General features: G+C 42.6%; 1 protein-coding gene across 1 annotated transcript; it reads right to left on the reverse strand.

The window, feature by feature from the left end:
* Positions 1 to 15,720: 15,720 nt before the first annotated feature.
* LOC124251787 (olfactory receptor 2AT4-like) lies at positions 15,721 to 16,686 on the reverse strand. The gene has a single exon (XM_046684662.1). It carries the CDS (start codon positions 16,684 to 16,686, stop codon positions 15,721 to 15,723), a length of 966 nt encoding a protein of 321 aa, XP_046540618.1.
* Between the last annotated feature and the right edge of the window lie 4,632 nt (positions 16,687 to 21,318).

Consider the following 21,318-nt stretch of genomic DNA (forward strand, 5'->3'; position numbering starts at 1 on the left):
CACATGTGACCCCCTCCCAAGGCCTCTCTTTCCTCAGGGAGTCTGCAACGTTCCTGTCTTGTCTGGAACAAGTAACTGGGGAGTTGGAGTGGAGTGAGGAGAAGGTGGGGACCTGGATTCCTAGGGATTAATTAGGGCCCTTCAGTAAGATCCGTTTCCCCTCTGGAGGCCAATTAGGGCATCTGGAAGCTTGGGAGATGGGGAGAAGGGAGGTAGGTATGTGTGAATGTGCTTAAGTCAGGCCCAGCCATCCTCCACTGGGCTAGGTCCCTCTGGGGGGACAGTAGATCTCAGGGGCACCCTGTCCACTTCCAGGAAAAGTACAAGTGCAAAGATAATCACAGGACTGCTTTCATCATCTAAGAACAGGACTTTAGTGTTGCATTGTATGAAGTGCGTGACCATGACCACCGAAATCGCCCTCCCCTCTGAAGTCCTGTCCTGTACTGAGCACCCACTAGGGGCCAGGCCTAAGTGTGGCCGTAAGTTTCGTGATCTGCCAGCAGTGCCCAAGGTTCCAATGCATCCACATCCACATCAGCACTTGTTGTTTTCTCCTTTTTTGATAGTAGCCGTCCTAATGGGTGTGGAGTGGTATCTCATTGTGGTTTTGAATTGCATTTCCCTAATAATTAGTGATATTGAGCTTCATGTCATATGCTTATTGGCTATTTGGATATCTCATTTGGAGAAACGTCTATTCAAGTCTTTTGCCCATTTTTAAATTGGGTTGTTTTTTTTTCCTTGTTGTTGTTGAGTTGTAGGAGTTCTTTATATATTCTGGATTAATCCCTAATCAGTTATATGCTTTGCAAATATTTTTTCCCATTCTGTGGGGTGCCTCTTACTCCCTTGATAGTGACCTTTGATGAAGAAAAGACTTTCATTACGATGACGCCCAGTACATCTATTTTTTCTTTTGTTGTCATATCTAAAAAATCATTTTCAAATCCAGTGTCTTGAAGCTTTTCCTCTGTGTTTTGTTCTAAGAGTTTTGTACTTTTAGCTCTTATGTGTAGGTCTTTGGGATAGGTAGTTTTTATCTTAGTTCATCTAATAAACATTTATCGAACATCTACTAAATGATGGATCCTGGACCAGATGCTTGAGAATACAATGATGAACACAATTATTTAAGTCAAGCATGTAATAGATTAGGTATTTGAGGTTCAGAGAAATGAAGTAAACTGTCTAAGGTCACCCAGCTGGTAAGTGCGAGAATCATGACTCCATGTGAGGTCTTTTGACTGCAGGTCTACTCTCCTGTGCTATGTCCCTTCCCTGTTTGCACACCGCCTACAGCTCCTGAATGCCCAGGAACAAAGACCGTACTCCTCAATAAGGCACTCTGGGCTCTTTATTGGGTCCACATTTCCATCCTCTTCTTTCCTGAACCACTCCTTATATAGCCCTCACTCGAGCCAGTGGGCAGGTCTTAGTCCAATGCCCCAGGCCTCTGCTTCTCTCTTCTTTGTTTCAAACCCACCTACACTCAAAGACCCAGCTGACAACCATCTGCTCCAGGAAGACTGTCCTAACCTCTCAGCCCTCACACATCTCTTCCCTTTTCTTCCCACAGAATTCAAAGTCTCAGTGTTATACTTATTTGCATCTCATTAAAATCTTTCTAATATCTGAATAAGCAACAGATTTCAAGTCAGAGAAACCTGATCTTGAATCCTCTTTCTGCCACTTTGTAAAGTCACATTATCTCTCAGAACCTGTCCCCTTCTCTGTAAAGTGGGGACAGCAATGCCTACATGGCTGGTTTATTGAGAGATTTAGAAACCATGACCTAAATCCCTGACACAGTACACAGCCCAGAGCAAGCGCTTAGCGATATTGGTTATTGGTTCTCTCTCTCTCTCCCACCCCCCTACTTCCCCTCTTCAGTCCCCTCTTCCCTGTGTCCTGAGTGTGAGTCTGCTCTTCTCAACTGATCATCAGTGTGTCCCCCCAACAACTCTGCGTCCCTCACTATCAGTGAGGCAGTGTAGGAGGAAAGTCACCTTGTGCTCATCCCCTCCCCGCCCCGGGGATTATTATCCTCCTTCCAGAGAAAGAAATGAGGCCCATAATGGAAAAGTGACTTCCCTGAAGTCACTGTTGGCTGGGTCTGCCACTCATGTATCCAATGGTTTATTTCATTAATTGTACCACATAAACTTAGCTTGTGTATTTATTTGCTTGCTGTCTGTTCTCTCACTTGAATGTGTACTCCATGAGGACAGGAATTTTGTCTCACTCATCTCTCTATTCCCTATGCCTACCTTACAGATTTTTCTTCATAGCAGGTTGTTGAATGTTATCAATTTGATTCAAAGGAAAAGGCAGTGGGGAATAATTAATCCAGAATGTCCACTGAAAGCAGCCCTTTTTAAGAACACTGAGCTCCCTGAATCTACATGCAACTTTTAGCATCCTAGATCCCAATTCAGAAGGGCCCTTAAAGACATCTTGGCCCAAGCCCCTCATCTTACAGAGAGCTGAGGCTTAGAGATGGGTAAGGACTTGGTGAGTGACATATAGCAAGGTTGCCATAAAGCTAAATTGGAACCCTGGTCCCCTGCTGCCCAATCTAGGCTCATTTCCCTCTCCCAGGGGGCATGTTGTTTACCTCAGGAATGTGAGAAGAAAAGCCTAGGCGAGGGCTTTGCACTTGCAGTGCCTTCCCGTCATACATCAGTGGCTGCCTCCTGTGCTTTCTGTGTTCTGAGCTCCCTCCCTCTGAGGGGTCCTCTCCATTGCCTCAAATGCAGAGCAGAGCTCTGTGCCACCCTTTCAGTATGGAGAAGGGATGGACAGAGGACGAGGTTCTAGGGTCACAGACCCATACAGCCCAATCCTCCATCTGTACAGATAGAAATACTAAGGCCTAGAGGTGGCCAGGGACTTGTTCAAGGTCATACAAGGCCTTATCATCCACACCCCCAACCCCGGGTTCACTTATACAATGGGGACAATAATCTCTCCCACACAAACATGTTGTGAAAAATCACATGAAGCAACACGTCCAACGAATCCTTCAGAAAACTCCGTAATGTTAGAGACTTGAGTCCCCTTAACCCCAAGCCCTCACCCATCTTAACTGAGTCTTCAGCATCACCCAGAAATCTCATTGTCAGCTCACTCTCTCATTCTCTATTGCACTATTTGCTACTTTGAATCTTCACTGTCCTCAAATCTCTCGCACCCTTCACCCCTACTTCTTCTAATCCTCCTTCTTGTTTCTCCCCCTCGCTCGCCCGCTCCTCTTTCTTCTAATTCTTCTTCTTCTCTCTATTTCTCCTCCTTCTGCTCAAGATTCTTTTCTATTCTTGGCTCTCTGCATTTCCATTTAAATTTTAAATCACTTTGTTAATCTCCATACATACATGCACAAAACTCTGCTTGGATTTTGATTGAAATTTCCTTGTACCTATCCTTCAATTTGGGAAAAATTGACATTTTCACATGAGTCTTCCAATATATTAGCATGGTATAGCCCTCTGTTTATTTAGGTCTTTTTAATTTTTCTCGATAATATATTGTAGTTTCCTGTGTGGAGGCCTTACACCTGTAGTGAATTGGGATGGGATGCTGAATTAGCACTGGCTTGTTTAATATCTCTAGCATTTGAGAAAGATAGGGTAAATGGTAATTATAAGGACCATGGAGTTAGTCAACTGTTTCCATGTAAGATTGTGTGTGTGTGTGTGTTTGTGTGTGTGTGTGTAATTTCACTCCTCCTGTTTCTGTCATTCTGTCTATCATAAGAATTTAATTTTCTTTTGCCTTAAATACCCTTTGGTGTGGGTTTTATGATGATGAGTTCTTTTAGCTTTTGTTTGTCAGAAAATGACTTTATTTCTCTTTCTTTTGTAAAGGATACTTTCACTGGGTATAGAAATTTTGGTTGACAATTGTTTTCTATCACCACTTGGAAAATATCATTACATTGTCTTCTGTTTCCATTGCTTGTGTTGAAAAATCTGCTGTCAGTATACAAAGGTTGTTTCTTGAAGGGAATTTGGTTTTTTCCTCTGGCTGTTTTAAGAATTCTTATTCATCTTTAGTTTTTAACAACTTTACTATGATATGCTTGTTTATCTGATTAGGGTTTGTAGGATTACTTGAGTATATGGATTGATGTCTTTAGTCAGTTTTGAAAAATCCTTAATCAATAGCTCTTCAGATATTACTTCTCCATATTTTCTTTCCATTGTCTCTGGGGCTCCATGTTGAACCTTCTTTCTTCGCTCCATAAATCTCTTGTACTCTCTCCTACATTTGTCATACTTTTGTTGCCTTGTGCCTAATACTGGAAATTTTATTCTGACGCATATTCCAGTTCACTTATTTTTTTTTCTTTAGCTATCTATTAAAATTGTCCATTGAATTTTAATTTCAATTATTAGATTTTTCAATTTTAGAACTACTATTTGGTTCTTCATTGTAGTTTCCTTCTCTCTGTTGAAATTCTCCATTTCTCTAAGAGGGTTTTAGAAAAATATTTAATATTGAATATTTTCTTTTCTTTGTTTTTTCCTTCTTAGTTCTGGGCACTTTTTTCAACGTAATCTTCCAACTTCCTAATTTGTTTCTCAGCTATATCTATTCTGTTAATTTTTTAGATTGTATTCTTTATTTTAACTATTATATTTTTCAACTTTAATATTTTTCCATGGATCTTTTCTGTTTCCTTGCTTGTGTCACATATTGCTAATGTCTTATGGCATCATTATAAATATATTTTATAAGTTAACTTTAATTCTTAGTCTCACTTCTTTAATATTTCTTTCATTGTTGAAATCTGTAACCCACTATATTGTTTTTCCTTAAAAATAGTTGTGCTTCTCAAATGTCTTGTTACTTTAGCCTGCTAATTAATTTTTTTCCTGGTTTAGCAGTGTCAGGCAATGCACATGAGGGAAGGTCAGACCCAAACTGTGTCAGTTCCAATTAGCTCAGGATGTGGAGAGTAGATGAACCCCAGCTGCAGAAAACCACAATCCATCCCTCCCTCGCTGACCATACAGTCCTTAGGAGGTCAAGTCAGCTCCCTGGTCCCACAGGCAGAAGCAGCTTTAGGATGGGACTGTCATTACCCAGTTCTAGTAATTTGGAGGGGAGCAGTGTACAGGCAAACGCCTGAAGCCAGTTATCCACATGTCTGTTTCTCATTTCCTCAGAAGTGCTTCTGTGCTACCCTGGTTTTGCTGAGGTCGCTTGGAATAGAGTTCCAAGTTGCTGCTGGTGCAGGGGGCAGGCACATATTTAGGGAGAGAAGTCAAAGCAAAACTCCACTAGTTCCTTTTTGTTTTCTCCTCCTACAACACTTCAGGGCCGCCTCCTGCCCAAACCCAATACTACCACCCTCCAATAGACCAGTTCTAAATGGACCACTGTCACACCAGGGATGTCTTACAGTTTTCTGAGCATCCTGGTGTTTTCCCTTTGTGGCTCCTTGAGATCGAGGTTGTAGGAGGAAGCTGGCAGTTTTGGTAGTTCAATGACTGGGTCAGAACTTCTTTATTTATCTTCAGAATGAAGTTTCTCTTATGTTTATTATGGCTTGTGCAATAATAAGCCCAGTAAATAATAATATAATAACAGTAAAAAGTAAATCCCACTAAAAATATTTTATTTTACTTAAATTTAATAGAAGAAAAAGAAACTGAAGAAATCAATGAACTTCAGATAAATGCATATTCAACTCAAGAGATATTAACTCCTAGAAGAAGCAGAGTGATTCAGAAATAAAAAGCTTATGAAAAAATTAAGAGATTGGAGTCCTTTTTAAATTTCTCATTTCTGTTTTAGAAGATATTAACTTTGTACACTTGTTCTCACCTCCTTTTGATCCTCAAAAATGTTAGTAATTAATTTTACTTTGTTAAGGTTTGCAACATTAATTTCAAGTCTATGGTTATAATCCCCAGAGTTATTTGGTCTTAACTCTATGTTTAAATGGATTATTTAGTACTCCTGATCATCCTTTCATCACTTCTCTATTCGATTTCTTTATTTTGATTCATCTCTTGGCTGTCTGGATTTCTTTTTTTTAAGGATTGGCACCTTTTGGTTACAAGTGACAGAAGCCCAGTTCAAACTAGCTGTACCTGTTAGTCTTGCTTGCAAATAGAAATCAACTCTGGCTGGCTTAATGAGCAAAGAATTTTACTAAAGGGTATTAGCCAGCTCTCTATCAGGCCAGAGAATTTAGGTCACGTGCATGGGCTCTACTTGCAAAGGAAGCTGGAAAGCAAGTAAAGGCTTCTTTAGTGGGAGAAGGTAGGAAGCTCCTCAGACATAGGAAGCTTCTGGGAAGCCAAGAGAATAACAAATGTCCAACACACCAGCTTGAATAAAATAGGATCTATCTGTTCACTTAACTGGGAAGTCCAAGGGGATAGTTTGGCTTCTGAGATGGCTGATCCAGGAATTCAGGTGACAATTTTGTTCTCCTTGCTCCAACTGTCAAAAATATTTTTCCCATGTTGGTTTCATTCTTAGACAGGTTCTTTCCAGAGTCACATTATAACTTTCATGGGCTCTTGGTACTTTTGCTTTTTGGGTCCCTTCCTTCATACAAAAATATTAAAAATTATATTTTACAATTGCACTGGTATATAGGTGAATATAATCCAGGCTGGATTGTATTCCTTTTCTTCTTATTTTAAAAGAAATTAAAACATTTTCTTGGGCTCCTAAAAGTATGATAGGCCTTCGGCACTGTGCCTACCGTGCCTGTGAATAAGCCAGCCCTGACTCCTTCCATGTCGTGGGAAAGTTGGCCAGGAGCAAATCTTGACTCACAGTTTTTGTATTGTCCTTACAGCTCACAATCCCAGGTCATGAGACTGCACAATGCTCTTTCTTCCATTGTATATATCATGGCTTTAAAAGTCCCTCTGCTCATTGTGGAAGGATAGCTCTGTTCAGGGTTTGGGAATTTTCTAGCCAGACTGGGTCACTTGCCCACCCTTGAGGTGGGGAAGGTGGTGCTGTGTGGTTGACAATCCCACTGGAATCACGTGGAGTGGGGAGTTGTAGTTCCTAAAAAGAAGAGGTTCTGGGCACACAAAAGTAGTAGATGTCCACTCCAGCACCAAGGCGGTGATATTGAAGGCTGAGAAGAGGTTCACTGTCGTGGAAGATCTGGCCTCACCAGGAAATGACTGAGCAAGTTGGCAGCTATGTTATTCATTTAGGTTTGCCCCTGAGCACCATCTTGGAAGGTGCCACACACTTACTGGCAGGTGGACTGGAAGGTTCATTTATTTGTTCAGGTGCAACCAGTAATTATGTATAAAGTCATAGAAGTAAAAATCCTAGATTTCTAGACTCTTTGACTTAAAATTTTAAGAATTTGGAGTCATTGGAGCTTAGATTCTGAAGATCTTAGCATTTTAAACTCTAAGATTCTAAAATCTTGAAAATCATGAAATTTTATATTTTTACTGCTTTTTCCTTGGAATCTTTGCTTCTAAGTTCTAAATTTTTACATTCTTAAACCATAAACCCTGAATTTGAGAACTTTAGAATCTTATACCCTAAGAATGGTTTAAGATAATAGGATATTAGAATATTTGAATATGTCTTAGAATCTTGACTTTGGAATCGTGAGATTTCAGAATCAGAGAAGCTTGGGCTCAGACCATTGGTCTCTTGACCTTAGGACTTCTGAGCTGTCAGGGACCTAAAGTCAGAAAAGAACCTTATTTGGTCCCTTGGGCCTTTTCAAGGAGGCACTGGAGTAGGCGATGAATTTAGAGTCCCAGGAAATAGTGAAATATTTTCTGTTCTGGGTATCCCATCCTGAACGTGACATGCTCCTTGCCTGGTGGTCTCACGCTCTCCCCAAGAGCCTGGATCTTGTATCTGCAACACCCTGAGCCCATGCCACCCCATCTTCTTGGGGCCAGGGTGCCCATGTGCTCCCTAATGACTACTCACATAAATGGGATCCAATAACTGGGCAGATGAGCCAGTAGGAGAGGGCAACAAGCCCCTTCCCCGTCCTTTTCCCAAGCATCCTCTGAACCTGCTGGAGGCAATGAAACCTTCTCTGAATATTGACCCACTGGCAACTCGAATGGAGGAGATTCCAGCCCTGGAGGACGCCTCCAGTAAGATACTGAAGTACCAATGAAATCCCACCAGGCTCTTGCAACATACCATAAGCTCACTTGTCTAGGGCCAGATATTTGGTATTATCCTAATACTTCCATTATATTATTCATATGTCAGATCACCACCTCTTAATGCTTAACATTAATCAAGCCGTTCAGGGATAGGAATATCCTCTGAAACTAGGGATTGTCCAAGACAATCTACTGAGAATAAAACGTAACACAAAACAGTATTAGTCCTTAACTTTCTGGTGGTCATTATTTTGTTTTAAGCAGATGAATGCATAATTATATCCATGCATTTATATATAATATATGTATGTTTATTTATATTCTATGTATAAGATGGATTTGAGATAGCTTTGGAAACTGAAGACAATGTGAAATAGGACAAAACATAAAAAATAATCTAGGGGGAGGGATAAGAGCAAGAGATATTTTCAGGACCTTGAATAAAACAGGTATAAAAGATGAGAAAGAGTCTCTGAATTCCTGTCAGCTAAGGTGAAAAAGAATATGGCTGGGAATAAAGGATTTCATTACCTGGTAAAAGAAAGAAACACAGTTTTCTTTTGATAACATTTTTTTTCCCCTACTGGATTTAAAGAGAAAGTTGTAGGACGGTGCTGAGTAATACAATGGGCATTGTATTCAACTCATTGGTTCTGCACGATAAGATTAAAACCTAATGCTTTCATTTGAAATACGGTGTTGGAGGAGAGCTCTATGAATACCCTGGACTGCCAGAAAGAGGAACAAGTGGGTCCTAGAGCAAATTACACCTGAGCTAACACTTGAGGCAAAAATGATAAAACTGAGGCCATCTGACTTTGAGCACATCATGAGAAGGCAAGATCCTTTGGAAAAGACAATAATTCTGGGAAAATTAGAAGGTAGGAGGAGCAGAGGAAGACCAAATATGAGATGGATTGATTCCATAAAGGCAGCCACAGGCAAGAGTCTACAGGAGCTCAGTAGGGCAGTGGAGGACAGGACATTGTGGACATCACGCATTCATAGGGTCGCCAGGAGGCAGAGCTGACTTGATAGCTCATAATGACAACAATGCTTACTGAGTGCTTACTATGTGCCTACTTGTGTTAGAAATGCAAGTTCTTGGGCCCCATAAGAGACCAAGTGAATAAAACAATCTGAGCATAGGGGCCAGCAAGCTGTGTTTTAACAAGACCTCGGTATGATTTCACGGCACGCTGAAGTTCAAGAACCACTTGTGAAGAGCTTTGGCAAACAAGGGGAGGGGCAGCTTGGGATTCTGTGTCACCAGGAATCACTCTCCAGGTCCTTGACCCTCTTGAGGAAGATTGACCCGTGACTCTGATTTTACTCATTGAGTAAGTTTCCCTCGGCGTAAGGAGGACAGGCAATTAATGGGCCGAGACAGCTTAATGGAAATGAAATGGATCTCAGCCAGGAGACCTGGGCTGTGGCTCCAGTCTTTAATTTAGTCTGAGTCTTTGGGGAATACATCCTTTCTCTCTCTGGGCATGAGTAAATCCATCTATACAAGTGGGATCTGATGAGAGGGTTAAGAGAGTGGGAGGGAACTAATGCTGAATGACACCACGTACCAACGCTGAAATATTTAAATTCACTACTCTGTGCCAGGCCCTATGAGAGGTGCGGGGCATACAGAGGTGAAAAAGGCAGACCCAGTGCCTATCCTCACATGGCTGATGTCTAATAATACATGCAAGTAATTACAAGGTGATTATAATTCAATGTGATAAGGGCTGTGATTGGGAACCTCTATACTGGCTAGAAATTGGTGTTCTTTTTCTAGTATAACAACTAGAAAAAAACTTAAAATGCTTTTTACAATAGTAACAGATATGGTGAAGTTTATACTATCAAAAATGACTACCACATTTGTTGAAAAAATTAAAAATTTGAATGAAAGACATAAAAGAAGATTTGAATACATGGGGAGCAAATAAGTGGAAAATAAGTGAGAAGGGTAGCATAATGCAATCTCAAAAAATTTATTGCTAGATTTTTGAGGGAGCTTACAAACATATTCCAAAATTTAAATGGAAAGGTAAAGACAAACAAACAAGTAAGTCAACTGCGAAAAATATGAACGGCAAGACAGGGCTGCCTGAATAAGATAGGTAAAAAGACATACTGCACAGCTATAATAATAAAATATGATGGGACTGGCACAGCAATAGGCAAATAGATAATAGAACACAATAGATAATTCAGAAGTAGACAAGGTATATGGAAATTTGAAATCAATAAAAATGGCACTATAAAACAATGAGGAAGGAAAGATATTTTTTAGGTAGATTTGAGAAAAATGGCTTCCAATATGAAGAAAAATAAAACAGAATCCATACCTTACATGTTAGAGAGGACCTCCCCATGGATTTGAGATTTAAATGTGAAAGATAAAACTAGGAGTGTCTGGTGAAATAGTGGAAAGGAGAGGCTGAGAATCCACACACCAGAAGGTGGACAGTGTGATGGAGTTGAGTCTGTCAAAATTAAGAATTTCTGCTCAGTGAAGGAAAGATCACAAATTTGAAAACATATTTGTAATATTTCAAGTTGCCAAGGGACAAACATATAGAAGTCCTAAAAGCAATAAAATAATACAAGAAATTCAAAGAAAATGGGCAAAGATTCTCAATAAGCAATTCACATAAGGGGAAATGCTAGGTGCTAACAAGTATGTACAGAGATGATTCATTAGTAATCAGAGAGACGCAGATGAAACAGAATGAGGTGCCACTTTAACCTGAGAAAGATGGCAAAAAATTAGAAAGCTGGATCATACCAAATGTTGCTGAGGGAGTGGGGAGAGGGAAACTATATAGTCCATTCCTGCTGGGAGTGTAAACGGTGCAACCATTCTAGGAAACAATATCAGAGTACAGTCAGTTCTTATTATTTGTGCTAGTTATGGTCTGTAAAGTCACTGTGAACACTGAATTAGCAAATGCTGACTCATTCTCCTAGGGGAGATAAGGGTTAGGTTCCTTTGAGCCTCTGTTCACAACATTTGTCAACTGATCAAAACAAAATCTTGTTTTACATGTTTCTGTTTAAAGATATCTTATTTAATATATATTGTTGATTCGTTAACATTGAACTCATAGACAACAACACTATAACTCAGGAATGAAGCTTATCTAACACATGTATTTTCTCCATAAGGCACATCACGGACTTTTTCGTGCTTTGGAGCCCTAGACAGCACTTCAGTGCTTTAGGTGGGTGCTATTTTAAACAGCAATATTACCAAAAAAGCATAAAAATGGGAAAAACATGACACTAAATAGACTGTGGAAAGGAACTTGTTTACAGTATGAACTGAAAAAAGAAGGTAGAGTGTCACCTTGTTAGACCTCAACTTGGAGCATGTGCGTGGGTGACTCAGATATTTAGCTGCTCTGGGCATGGCTGTGAGTGATCCTCATAGTACCCTGAGTATTGGTTTTGGGGTTAGCGAGTCAGAGAATTTGCAAATGCAGAATCTGCAAATAATGAAGAGGAACGATGTTTAGCTAAACTTTATGCATATCCTATGACTAATCCATTTGACTTGTTGTTATATATTCCAGGGAAGATCCTCCGTGGGTCCCTAAAAGGACACACACAATGACATTCACAAGACGTTGTGGTAGCAAAGAGTTGGAGGCAATTTAGGTGTCCTCTACTAGGAAAGGAGAAAAGTGAAATGCGAAGAAATCATACTATAGATTATGCGTCAGTTGGGACCAATGAAACCAGACGTATAAATAGCAATATAGATCGAAAAAATAGAATTGAGTGAAAAATGTAAGAAATAGACTGCGACATGTAACACAGTTCTTTTTATGTAAATTGAAAGTATAAGCACATGCACAAAACAACAGTACACCTTTCACAAAGATATGCTTATCTTTACGGGCATACATCCAACACATCAGAGTGGATGCTTAAGTGGGAAAGGGGAACGAGATGGGAATTGAAGGATTAGATGTAAAGGGGAAGATAAATAAAACAAGCAAGGAGCTTGCACAGACATGGGTATAATGTGCTCGGAGCCTTCTTCTCCTGAGATCCAAAAATAAAAAGTAAAGAAGTGCCATGATGGGGGAATTATAAAGTGCTAAGAGGGCACATATAAAAGGCATCTGCCTCGCATTCCAAGGTGAGGTGCCAGGGCAGGCTCCCTCGAGAAAGTGATGTTTCAGGAGAAGCCTGAGGAAGATTTTAGCTGAAGTAGACAGGGAGGAAGACGGCTTCAGGAAGTGAGAAGAGTGAGTTATTGGTGAAAAGGAGAACTGAAAGAAGTTCGGAATTGCCGTAAGAGGCAATGGTGAGGCGTGAAGACAGAGAGATCATTTACGGCCGGATCAGAGAGAGCCTTGAGGTTATGTTGCGGGTGGTAAGGTGACCAGATGTGTACGTCAGAAAGCCCATTCTGGCCACTTGTGGAATGGAGGGTGGGCTAACAGGCAGTGGGCACACAGGCAGCGGGCAGGAGAGACTGTTGTGCTCGTTCAGGAGAGGGAAGGTGGTAACGCCCGCCCCAGGCTCGATGAAGTGGGGATGGTGAGGGGCGATGCAGTCCAGAGATATCTGAGAGGTGAAATTACCTGGTCTCACTCACCTCTTCACAAGACCACCTGACATAGATAAGGGAACGACTCCCCTAAGTGCACCAGGCTTCAAAGGCCTGCCCTCCATCCCTCTTTTCAAGGCAAACTGCTCCACTAATTCTCGAATGTCCATATTAAACCATAGGATTGCACTCCATACATCTCCCTCTGGCCATAGCTTATTGCTCCATAGCTGAGCATCTGACCGAAGGGCAGCAAGCCCCCAGGCTACTCAGTGACCAGTGATCTATGGCCTGGTTTGAAACTATTTTTAGAAATATTTTTTTTTATTCTGGTAAAGTATGTATAATATAAAATTCACCATTTTAGCCATTTTGAGTATTTAATACAGTGTCATTAAGTATATTCACAATGTTGTGCAACCATCACCACTGTCCATTTCCAGAACTTTTTCATCATCCCAAACAGCAGCTCTCTATGCATAAAACAATGTCTCTTTCCCCCTCCCCACCAGTCCTGGTAACCATTGTTTTACTCTCTGTCTCCATAATTTAAATATTCCAGGTACCTCATATAAGTGGAATCACATAATAATTGTCCTTTTGTGACTGGCTTATTTCACTTAGCATAATGTCTTCAAGGTTCATCTATGTTGTAGCATGTACCAGAATTTCTTTCCTTTTTAAGGCTGAATCATATTCCGTTGTACGTATACACCACATTTTGTTTATCCATTCATCTGTCGATGGACATTTGTGTTGTTTCTACCTTGTGGCTATTGTGAATAACGCTGCTATGAATATAAGTGTGAAATGTCTCTTAGGACCTTGCTTTCAATTCTTTTAGGTATATACCTAGAAATGGAATTAATGGATCATTTGGTATTCCACGTTAATTTTTCAAGAAACCACTGTATTGTTTTCCACAGTGGTATCACCATTTTTTTTCACAAGGGTTTCAATTTCTCCACATCCTCACCAATGCTTGTTATTTACATTTTTTGATAATAGCCATTCTAATGGGTGTCAAATGGTATCTCATTGTGGTTTTGAGTTGTATTTCTCTGATGTTAGTGATGTTGAGCATCTTTTCATGTGCTTATTTTCCATTTGTATATCTTCTTTGGAGAAATGTCTATTCAATTCCATTGCCCGTTTTTTAATTAGGTTGGTTTTTTTTCTGTTGTTGAATTCTAGGAGTTCTTTATATATTCTGGATGTTAATCCCTTATCAGATACATGCTTTGCAAATATTTTCTCCCATTCTGTGGGTTGTCTTTTCACTCTCTTGCTAGTGTTCTTTGAGGCACAAAAGTTCAAACTATGTTTTTAAGTTGGGGAATACAGAGAGACCGTGTCAATTAACAGGTGAGGCTACAGGTGAAAAACGTCATTATTATTATTATTGTCGTTGTTATTATTATTTCAGGTCTACTCACGAAAAATGTTTAGGAGGAGCCACAGGAAATAATGAGTTGGGGTGGAACTAGCCTAGAATTCCATGTCACTACAATCCACTTTCCATGTGATTAATTCATTGATCCGTCTGGAAGGGGAGCTGAAGATGAAACAATGTCGTGAGGCTCATCAAGGAACACAGGAAACCAAAGCCCTGAACTGAAACTGAAATTGGTACCAGAAGAGAAGTTGCACAAACCAGAACTTCAGTTGTAATGTGGGGATACTTTTGGAGTTGTTTATTGGGTGGTAGTGGAGTAGAGAGCAAAAAAATATTTCTCTCCACGTCCTCAGGTTAAATTCTAATAGCTCTTGGAACTCAGAGGGAAAGCGACTTAACAAGCTGTCTCCTCTAGACCTTGAGGATTGTGGTCCCACTGAGGTCTAGATGTCAACTTCAAGGATTGAGGAAAAGCCGCACTGCAGATTGAATAAAATGCAGACAGAGGAACATGAGTCCCCGTTCTAGTCGCCCAGCATCAGTATACAAGGAAATCTGGAGCCTTTTTGTCATTCTGATTCTGGAAGCCTTTTCTGACTCCAGCAGGATCTCCTGGACTGCTGAAAGCTGAGTCCAGGAACAAATCACATCCGTTGTTGAATTGCATCATCAATGCAACGGGAAAATGGTTAAAGTTAATACCTTGATTGGCAAAAACTTGGACCCTAGATATTGGGAATATCTGTGATGAGCCAAGAGATGAGGATATATATCACCTGGGTTCCCCTCAGACACTTTTCACTCTGTGTTCTATATGTCCCTGACTGGACAAACCTGACAGGTATTCAAGAGGAAATTTGGCATAGGGGAAGGAAATAAGGAGCCTGGGCTGGCCGCTGAGGCCAGAAAGAGGAGTTCCCTACACTGTATTTTGAGAAAAAGTGGGGGTCCTGGACACAGCATCTTATCAATAAGGGAAAACTTCTCTACTTAGCTACCCATTGTCATGAATGGGAACACTATGGTGTAGCTGAGAATGAAAAGAACTGTAATGCTTTGGTGCCCACATGGGTTTGATAAGGGACACCCCTTGCCTAAGCATAGGCTAGAGGAAGGGCATGCTCTACACTTATGATGCCATGAGGGTCAATTTCCTGTGTGACAGATGTTGAAATATTGGTAGTGGCAGTGAATTTGGTAGTGATTTCAGACTTTTTCCTTGAAGGGGATTTCTAAGCTGCTCTTCCAGCAAAATGGGCGAGGCTGATTCATATCTATGTGTCAGCATTCTCGGGGACATTTAGAGATGTTGAAAGAAGTATTTACAAGGAAAAAGACTGAATTTCTCGCTGCTCAAATACTTGGAGTTTCTAAGAATCAAAATTGTTCGAGTTAATGGAAATATGACCACAACTGCATTCACAGTCTTGTGAAATTTGGGATTCACAGCTTAAAAGTGAATAGAAAACTACTATCTATTTTGTCAATGAGTTATGGAAAGAAAATCATGATTTTATTACAATGGAGGAACACCTCGGACTATATTTGAGAATTATTCTTCTAACTATCCGGCTGCCTGAATTATCCACTTTTCTCTCTTTTGTTGTTGGTGTTTGTTAATAGATCATTACACCTATGAATCAGGCTTTCCCAGAATTCTTTGGGTACTGGAGACATGCTATTTTGGTGATGGCTACTTTGACATCCTTGTTCCTCAGTGTGTAGATGAGAGGGTTGAGGACAGGTGTGAGGATAGCATATACCACATTGCCCATGATATGGAAGTCGAGGGGCAGGTCAGCTCTATAGGCCACGTAGGCTATGGCAATGGATGAGTAGTAGGTGCCAACCACCAGGAGGTGGGAGCTGCAGGTGGAGAAGGCTTTTGAGCGTCCTTCTCGGGAGCTGATGCGAAGCACCGAGGCCAGGATGTGGGCATAGGAGAGAAGCACCAGGAGAAGGGGCAGGAAGGACACCACCATGGCGATGCAGAAGCCCATGAGGGTCTGGGGCGTGGTGTCAGAGCAGGAGGCCTGGACCACAGCTAAGTGGTCACAGAAGCAGTTGTAGACCTGGGCCACAGGACTAAAAGCCATGTGGGAGGTCTGCACCACTGCCGGGATGGGCAGGAGGAGGGCAGTGAGCCAGGCACCAGCTGCCAGGGCAGCGTTGGTCTGTGGGGCCATGAGGACAGGGTAGTGCAGTGGGCGGCAGATAGCTACATAGCGGTCATAGGCCATGACCACCAGGATGAAGGCTTCAGAGCAGGAGAAGCTGTGGAAGAGGTACATCTGCAGGAAGCAGGCAGGGAAGCTGAGGAGGCGGTCCCCAAGCAAGAGTAGGGACAGCATCTTGGGGACCGTGGTTGTGGTGAAAATGATGTCCAAGGCAGAAAGGTTGATCAGGAAGAAGTACATGGGCTTGTGGAGGCTGGGCTCTGCCACCACAGCCATGAGGATCAAGGCATTCCCTACCAGGATGAGCAGGTAAAGGAGGAAAAAGACAAAGAAAATAGGGAGGAAGAGGGATTTTGGTAGGGAGGGGATGCCCATAAGGTAGAAGATGGTGGAGGAGTCCTCTGATCCATTACAGGCTATAGTCTCCATGGTGGGTTAAGCTGGATGCCCAGGAAGTGAGTAGTAGAAACCTCTGGAAACCAGGCACATCTGGAAACCAGGACAATCAGTGTTTCTGGAATCAGAATCACATAATGATCACTGTATAATTAATGAAACCACATTTATTTATGACCAACTCTAGAAGACAGATGATGGGCTTTGTCTTCATCCTATCCCAGAATTTCCTCTTTCCTTTTAAAATTAAGTATGGAAAAAGTACCTACAATATACAAAACCATGTGTTATATGCTGGGTGTGTAGAAGGCAAGGTGAACAAGACAGAGAAGCTCTCCAGCCTCACGGAGCTGAAATTCTAGTGGTAGAGAAAGACATTAGCAATGAATCACGTAATTATTTAATTGCAATTGTGTTAAGTGTTATGGAAGAACTTCTGTTGGTCCTCTTTTCCAGGTCCCCCATGGTCCTTTGGGGATACCACATCTCTGAAACCAGGCCCCCAAGCTTCTTTCTCTTTTGGCATTTGCTTTAAGTTTTTAAGATTGACATCTTTGTCACCACGTTGCTACAGATGGCTGATTTCTCTAAGGTTTACGGCAACATGCCGTCTTCCCACCATAATTGCCAACCAACGAATGGCTCATTTCTCTCTTGTTTGCTTGATGCAGTGGTTCTGCCTGTCCCTATCTGATCTGAGTACTCTGCATCTTGTCTCCAGATGTGGGGCTCTTTGTCATGTTTCAGTGAAGGGAGTAACACTGAAAATGCTCTTGGTGGGAAGAGTCATTCCTGATTGGAGTCTGAACTGATAATGAATCTCCCACAATTGGCAGCAATAGAGAATCCAAGACAGTATCTGTGTTATTGCCTTGAACTTGCCTCCCTACTGGCTGCTGCAGCTCAGCAGGTGCTCCTGTGTAACCACTGCATGGCCCCTACCCAGCAGGCCTCCCTAGTCCCTGTTCAGAAGCGACCTGCGGAGGCCTGGGAGGCATTGCTGATGGACGGGAACTGGAGATCTGCTTGCAATAGCTGCTGAAAGGCAAAAAAACTCCCATAGGAACCAGAGCGAGCGCTTTCAACCCACAGACTGGGGATGTTTGAGCTGAGGGGAGTACAGATTCTCCTCCACTTTGGGCTTGTCCTTTGGACTAAGTGACTCCAGGCAAGTCTATGTTGATATTGGTATCAATATTGGCCTCGTTGATCCTGATGATTCCATGAGCAGTGTCCCTGTGATTTTCCTAGAATTACCTCTAATTTCTCTCCCTCCTCAAAACACCTTACATGCATAAAACGACCAATGAGAAAACTGGAAAAAAACCTTTTTTTATTTTCAAGTCCAACCAGTTTCCCCGCTGAAGGCCAGAGAGACTGGGCGCAGAAAGGGCAGGCACTCTCCAGGTGCCACAGGTGTCTGGCTGCAGAGCCACCACTAGAAGCCAGGTCTTTAATTCCCAGATGGGACTCTTTCTTTTATGCCGTATTTCCTGGAGAATCCAGAAGTTCAAGTTTCAAATATTAGGGCAAATGTTTTCTATTTCTCTTTCTGTTTTTTCATTGATAACATCAGGTGAATCTATATTTCAGATTTTGATCTGAGTCTCCATATGGCAGGTACCAAATCAAGAACTGGCACCCAGCATTGCAAACCCTCCTTTGAATAATGTTCCAGAAGTCAGACCCCAGAACCTAGCAAGAGAGTGAACCACCTTTGTCCCAAATTGAGAAGGTTATCCATTAGTTAATGGAACCCCATCCTGATAAATTTGGTCACGGTTTTTTTCTCACATCCAAAGACTGTGATGCAAACTACACTACCCTGGACCCTTCTGCCCCCAGAGAGGCGGTCAAGGCTGACGGTGCTGGGTGAGGCGGAGTAGGGGAGTTTGAGGGGCAGAGATGCAGAAGACCAAAGCAAGAGGGGCCCTAAGAGGCCGAAAGTCCAGGTGCCCCTCCTCCCTGCTCTATCCCAACGCTCTGCAGACGGAGGTAGGGACGCTGAGAGCTCGGTGAGAGGTGGCACATGGCTTTTCACTGCCGGGAGGTGCTGGACTATCCCACACACACACAAGGCGCGTGCTGGGTCACCAGCAAAGCACCATTCAACTAGCCCATCAAAGGAAATGTCCAAATGTGGCTGGACTTTCTCACAGTTATTTTACAGATTAGGGTTCTTGTTTTACTTTGAGTTACACACTACATGTGAGGGATGCAGCCATGTGTTTAGGGCCTAAAGGGTGCTGTTTCCCAGGGCAAGGAACTTGCCCCAGTGGATTCTCCCTGTCGGGATTGTCTACAAGCAATTACAGTGCTGGTGGGGGACACAGAAAGACAGAACAACCAATCACCCGGATGTCCAACCTGATGCTGCACTTTATGTCTGTCATCTCCTCGCACCATCCAACCTGGCCGGGAGAGCATATGCCCCCTCCACAGGTGAGAATCTGAGCGTCAGTTGACGGCTACGTCTGGTGAGTGGTTTTGGAGTTGGCCTGCTGTAAAGGACTGAGCCCGCCAGGGAACCAAGTGTCCTGGCTCCTGGACCAGATCTGCCACTCGCTTGCTGTGGGCCCTGAGCCTTGGTTTCTCACCTGGGCAGTGAGGGGATTGGAGGAAGAGATCTCTGAGGGGTTTCCAAGCCAATGAGCCCTTTTCTGAGGGCCCCCTCTGTGTTTGGCAGAGCAGTGTCACAGGGTCCGTGCCCAAAGGGAGAGGGTGCGGGCTCTCCCACCTGGTGACACCTGCTGCCAGCTGGGTTCTTCACCTTCATTATGTCATGTGGACCTTACTGGTTAAGGGTGTGGACTTGTGCATCAGAAAAGACTGGATTCCAATCCCACTCCTGCCCCCAGCTGTGTCACCTTGGGCCTTTTCCCTTTATCTGTGACCTCCTGGGGCTGAGTCCTCGCAGAGAGAATGCTTAGATGATGCTTACACAAGAGCCTGGAACACGTAAGAGCTCAAAGTGTGCAAGTGTTTCCAATGGTTGCTGCTGTCATCAGTCTTGTTTTCCTGTGGGGTGGCCTTGGCCAAGATCATTTGAATCTTACCTGTGAGTGCACCCCTTGTCCAGACCTGCCAGGATATGTGGTCCAAAGTCCCACAGCCTATCTGTGCACAGCCAACCTGGATCCTGGGCTCCTGCCTCTTGTGCACACCCCATCAATCTTCCTGCTCTTTGGCTCAGGTTTATAGGCCCAGGCCTCCCTGCCCCTGTCTCCCCACTCCGGCTCTCTCACCCTATCTCTGGGCACTCCATCTGTAGCCCCATTCACCTGTTAAGGCTGGTCCATACTGGTACCTCCTCTGGTGTCTCCATGTGAGGCCTTGTTGGAAGCTGAGCCAAGGCCCATTTAACCCTCTGACCCCTCCTTTCAGGCAGGCATCCTGGGCTGCTTTAATTTAAGATGGTGCTCCCATGGGGCATCGCACCACCATCCCTCAGGAATCAACTCCCTGGCACCTCCTAGAGCATATATGCGGGGGGGGGGGGGGGGCAGGGTTAGGATTTGTCCCTAGGCTTTGCTGATAATGAGAAGGGCATCATTAACAGCCCTCAAGGGCTCAGCACTTTACGTCAATGGTGTTGCCTTCTTTCTCATTATGAGTCTGACTGGTATCCATGGGACACATCATCTTGTCTACCTGATTTTGCCTACTCTTGATGAGTTTGGAGAGCTCTTTCTCCCATGGATACCTTTTGTAAGTATTCAGATGGGATACAAATATCATCACAGTTTGTGCCTGTTCTGAGAGGTCTATCTCCTAACTCTTCTCCAGAACTCCTCTTCACCAATCCTCTTATCTTTTCTTTCCAAGTTCCTTCAGATCACAGCAAAACCATTAGCTGTTGCTCATAAACTTGTTTAGATCCATACTTCTTTCCATTTCCTCCTCCAAGTGAGATGAGCCTACCAAGTGAAAAACCAGACACACGACCAAAGGTTCTGCCCACTGACAAGATCTACTTTCTTGTTGATCCTTCAGGGCCCTCCTGAATGGGGCTGTGATGCAGCAGAAGTCCACTTTTGGGTGGTCCCAGCACATTTTGAAGAACTATTTGTAAGTTAGGCCGAAACTTTTTTCTTCTTGAGGGAGTTGATTATAGAGAATTTCCCATGAGGCCATAAGTTAGAGTTGATGGAAAGGTATCAATGTAGCAAGACTGTACATCATGGGAGTCTGAGCCATCTGCTCAGGCAACTTACTTGTGCCTCCAGGATCTGCTTGAGTTAATGTAACATTTATTATTTTCACTATAATGGGATGTTTCTGTACATATCCAATTTTATATTTTGTTTGTTCAAGTTAATACCTAATTCATAAGGGACAGCTTAGGACTTATAGTCATTTAGTGTTCCCTGATCAGGCATTCAGCTGCACCAGGGCCAGGAGCTATTTCTTAAATGGAGAATAGTTATCTACAGAAAAAATCATGGGTCCACTCTAAAATCCTAGAGACTGCACTGTGATTGTCCTATCAATAGAGTGTATTACCTCAAAAATTCAAAGAGGTCTTTTAAGTTTTGGCTATGACAGGGTACCTTATCTGAGACTAAGCTTCTTGCCCAAAACAGCTGTAAAACTGGACAAAAGATGTAAAACAATCACATAAGGCTTCAGAAAGCACCTGATGGCAGGCCTTGAAAATCCCGGGGC

Source organism: Equus quagga, chromosome 14, assembly GCF_021613505.1.
Source record: "Equus quagga isolate Etosha38 chromosome 14, UCLA_HA_Equagga_1.0, whole genome shotgun sequence".
NCBI lineage: Eukaryota > Metazoa > Chordata > Mammalia > Perissodactyla > Equidae > Equus > Equus quagga.